The sequence below is a fragment of the Protobothrops mucrosquamatus genome, unplaced genomic scaffold (assembly GCF_001527695.2).
Source record: "Protobothrops mucrosquamatus isolate PMUCROS unplaced genomic scaffold, P.Mucros_1.0 scaffold3803, whole genome shotgun sequence".
In the NCBI taxonomy this organism is placed as follows: Eukaryota; Metazoa; Chordata; class Lepidosauria; order Squamata; family Viperidae; genus Protobothrops; species Protobothrops mucrosquamatus.
The window spans coordinates 148677-152999 of NW_015389756.1; the positions used below are offsets into that span (position 1 = coordinate 148677).

Below are 4323 nucleotides of genomic sequence, written 5' to 3' on the forward strand. Positions count from 1 at the left end.
CCCCCCCCAGCCAGGAAAACCTTGCTACATGACACCTCGGAGCCGCCCTGGGGTGCCCCCTCCGTCCTAAGTATCCACCGCAGCCTTGGGGGCCAGCAGGATGTGGGGCGTGTCCAGGCTGCCGGCCCAGGAGGGCTTCCTGCTCGGGGCCTGCTCGGGGCCCTCGGCCAGCCGGTCCCCGTTCCAGCGACGCTTCAGGCGCAGCTTGGGGGGCATGAGGGCGTCCTCCCTCTTCTCCAGAGGCCCCGGCTCCACCCCGGGCTCCTGCGCGGGGGGCTTCTCGGCGGCCCCTTCCTCCTGCTTCAGCTTCTTGGCCAGGCCAGGCACCACGGAAGTGCCAGGCCAAGCCGGGGCGGCCGGGTGCAGGAAGGGCGTCTTCTCCTGGGGCAGCTCCGGGTGGAGGGGCGGAGGGGCCGAGCCCTCGCTCTCCTCCCGCCCCGCCGGGACCCCCTCCGGGGAGTCGGTGCTGCCGGGCTCCTGATCGAAGGGCCGCTCCAGCTTGATCCGTGGGGGCGACAGAGGCGGCCCGGTGCCCCCCTCGCTCTCGTGCCGCTCCCGGTGTTTGCGCCCGGCGGGCGGGGGCTGCAGCTTGATGGGGAAGGGGGCCTGCTCCTCGGGGGGCGGCGGCTGGCAGGGCAGGGGCGGGATGAGGAGGCTGGGGTAGCGGGGGAAGGTCCGGGGGCTGAGGTGGTAGTTGAAGACGGAGCAGGCCTGCGAGTGCAGGTAGCGCTTCATCTCCTCGGGGCTGAAGGAGAAGCAGCTGCCGCCCCCGGGCCCGAAGGGGCTCATGGCCGAGGAGGGGCTGTAGGAGAAGAGGGTGGGCGTCAGCGACAGGGCGGGGGAGAGGGGCATGTTGAGCACCCCCCCGCGGGGAGGGAGGGGCGACCCGGCGAAAGGGCTGTGCGTGTCTGGGTAGAGGCCGGCCCGGCCAAAGATGGGTAGCACCAGGTCCGACTTGCGCTTCGGGTGCCCGACGGTGCCCGGGGCGGCCGCCGTGTTGCGGGAGGCCAGGAGGTCGACCCTGCGGTGCCAGTCGGGCGAGCCCCCGTCCAGCTCCAGCGCCGGAGACGCCTTCTCATCCACGCTGCCGTTGCTGAGCCCCTCCTGGCCCGGCGGCCCCAGGGCCCTGCCGGAGAAGCAGCCCGGTTGGGAGTCCTCGCTGGGCGACTGGCCCTCCAGGGGGGAGAAGTGGAAGCGGGACGCAGCCGTGGGCACCGGAGGGGCGCTCTGGGGCACGGCGCCTGGGAGGGGAGAGAAGAGGAGGAGAAAGAGTCAGAGGGGGGCCCCCAGAAGTGGGACTGGGCTCTCTTAGCAGCGTCCGGAGGTTGGGGAGCTCAGGCCGTGGGCCTTAAATGATTCAGACCCAGGCCCCCTCCCACAAATGCTCCCCAGAAGCCCAGCAGATCTGCCCAGCCCCTCCCTCGGGTGCCATCTGGGGAGGGGCCCTTGTCAAAGGCTCAGGTTTGGTCCAGAGACCCTCTTCCTGCCTCCGCTACAGCCCTGGCCTGTCTTCAGCAAGGACGCAACGCCTGGATGGCAGAGCTGGATGGCAGAGGATGCCGCGTCCCAAGTCAGGGTCAGCGCTCCCTGGGCGTGGCCAGAGGGGTCTCTCCAGGCAGAAGCGGGCAGAGAGGGTCTTTCTCCCCTCCCGGAGGAGAGGCACCAACGGCCCCGCGACTTCCCACCCCCACCCCCCGGAAAGAGGAGAGAGAACCTCGGCCCTCTCCCTCCCTCCTTCCCGAGCTGGGTGGGGCGTTACCCTCCCCAGGCGAGAGGAAAGAAAACAGGCTGTAATCACAGGGCAGCTTCCAGCCGCTCCGCTCGCTGCCAGCCTCAGGGCGCACAGGGCGTGGCCGAGAGGAACCAGGGTGAGCAACTGCCCGGACTTGTTCCTGCACTTGTCCAGGCCACGGGGTGTGTGTGTGTGTGTGTGTGTGTGTGTGTGCAGCCCTGCTCTGCTCTTGGGCCCGGCTTTCGGCTGAGGGCTGCCAGGTCAGGTGGCCGGTCGGACCCTCTAGGCAAGGACCCTTCACGCCGTGGGACGGCCTCCCTGCCCCCCACCGCAAAACAAAAAGCTGCTAAGCCAAAGAACGAGCGGGCAATCGTGCCGTTAGGGCAGAAAGAAAGAAAGGTGAACGAGGGGGAGAAGCCAGACATGGGAAGAGCGGGACCTTCCCCCCCCCACACACACACAGAAAGGAGGGGACAGCCAAGCCACACAGAGCGAGGTGCCTGTCCTGAGCGCAGAGCCTCGCTGCCTGGGGGCAAAGAGCCCTCCACAGCAGGCTGAGGGCTCCCCTGGCCTCGCCACCCCGACAGAGGGGAAACAAAACACTGGTGCGAGGAGCCCTTCGTGAAAGCCCCGGATCTAGAGGTTGACTTGGGGCACAACCCTGGAAAGCTGCCAGCCACACCCTGCACAGCCAGTCAAGGCGGCCGGGGCTCCTCTGCCAGGCCCGGGGCGGCTACCGGTTCCCACATTGGGGAGGGCCTCTCTCCTGCCTGCTTTTTTTCCCCCAAGCCCAAGAAAAGCAGGCCATCCAGGGCTGGCAGCTGCTCGGCTCAACCCTCGCTCCACCAGGGGCCGAGCGCCAAGCGTGCCATTACCACCAGGAGGGAGAAAGGGCCCGCACTGGAGCTCATTTCTGGAGAAGGGCTTCAGAAGCAGCAGAGGGCCCTGGGGCTGGCCAGGCAGGTCTGGCCAGCCCTAGGGAACAAGCCCTTCCCAATCGGAGCACGGGGCCGGCCCCCTTCGCAGACCCAGGGGAACGGGGGAAAGCCAGACGCACAAAAGAGCTGCTCTTCGGCTGGGGGGGGGGGGAAGCCATCGCCAGAAATTTTAGGGGTGGTGGAGAACAGAGACCAGCTGCCCTCCACCTGATTCCCAGAGGCTAAAGGAGATGAAATGTGGCAACTGCCAAGGACCGTCCGGGCCTTCAGACTCGGTGCCCCGGCTGGTCAACTGGAAAGGCCCGGTTTCCGAAGCTGCCTTGGGCCAGGCACTCGCTGTCAGCCCGGCCTACTCTGCAGGGAGAGTGCGGGACTCGCAAACGGAACCAATAAAAACATTCCTCCCGCCAACCTCCTGCCAGGCCTCCTCCCCTCCCACCCCCAGCCCCAACCCACTGAGCCATCTCACCGGTGGGGCGGAGGTTAAGGAAGGGGTAACTGGGCATCACGAGTTTGTTGAAGTTGAACTTGTAGGTGAACCTCTTGCCCTTCGTCTTGTGCAGGATCCGCTTGTTGTAGTAGTACCTGCCGAGCGGAAAAACCAAGGAAAGCCGCCCGTCACTCCCCTTGGGCCCAGGCCGGCAGCCCTTCTCTCCGGCCAACGGGGCCTTTACATCCCTGGGAAGCCTTTCCCCCCCCCACCCCCTCCCTGCCACACAAACACACGCGGAAAGGAAGAGCTCTGAAAATTAAGAGATTTCCCCTCTGTTATGCAAATGCAGGGAAGAAAAGCCGTGCCAATCGGGCCACCAGGGTTCAGAGCTTGGCACCGGCTCAAGTCCACTGCTCTGCCAACAGAGAGGGCGGGCACGGGGAAGATCCTGAGAAGGCAGCTGGGGGACGCCGGCAACCAGAGCTCAGGCCCCAGTTTTTTCACTCAGGTGGCTCCCCGGCAACAGAGACCCACGCGCCCAGGAAACCTTTGGGGCAGGCAGGCCCTCCAAAACTATGGGGAGCCTGCAGGGCTCCGGACTCGTGGCCTTCCAGGCAAGGTAAATCAATGAGCTTCGCTTCTGATGAATGCAGGTGGACTTTTCCAGCGAGTCTCAGCAACTCACTTGACGAAGGAACCCAGTGCTCAAAGACCCCGGATGGCAGGTCTCTCCCGGGTGCTTCCTGTTAAAGACTGCTGGCATTCCCCAGGCCGTAGGGGGGAGGGCGGGGAGGGGGCAGAGGAAGGGGTCACCGGAAAAACCTCCAGATCCATCGACACTGGGCCCCTCCTTCTCTGCCAGCATCACACTCACCTGAGAGCCCGGCTCAGCTTGTCGTAGTTCATCTGGGGCTTGCATTTCCTCCGGCCCCACAGCCGGGCCACCTCGTCCGGGTCCTTGATGACAAACTCTCCGTATTCGCCCTGCTGCCAGGCGATCACGTGCCGGAACTCCTCTTTCTGCAGCAGCTCCAGGATGAAGTGCCAGAGCTGGATCTGGCGGGAGCCCGGGCTGGATTCGGTCTTGTACGCCCAGTCAGGGAAATGATAGCCTGGCAGACCAAAAAGCAAAGCGCGGGGTCAGAATGAAACGGCTACCTGCAAGCCAACGACCCCTCTTCCTCCTCCTCCTCCTCCTCCTCCTCCTCCTCCTCCTCCTC

General features: G+C 65.9%; 1 protein-coding gene across 1 annotated transcript in view; it reads right to left on the reverse strand.

The window, feature by feature from the left end:
• Positions 1-66: 66 nt before the first annotated feature.
• Positions 67-4323, reverse strand: part of ETV3 (ETS variant 3) — a 6382-nt gene continuing 2125 nt past the window's right edge. Inside the window, exons 3-5 of the mRNA XM_015827577.1 lie at positions 3978-4215; positions 3140-3255; positions 67-1241 (exon numbers count right to left, since the gene is read on the reverse strand). Of these exons, the coding sequence (XP_015683063.1) occupies positions 67-1241; positions 3140-3255; positions 3978-4215 (1529 nt within the window). The remainder of the gene's footprint in view (positions 1242-3139; positions 3256-3977; positions 4216-4323) is intronic.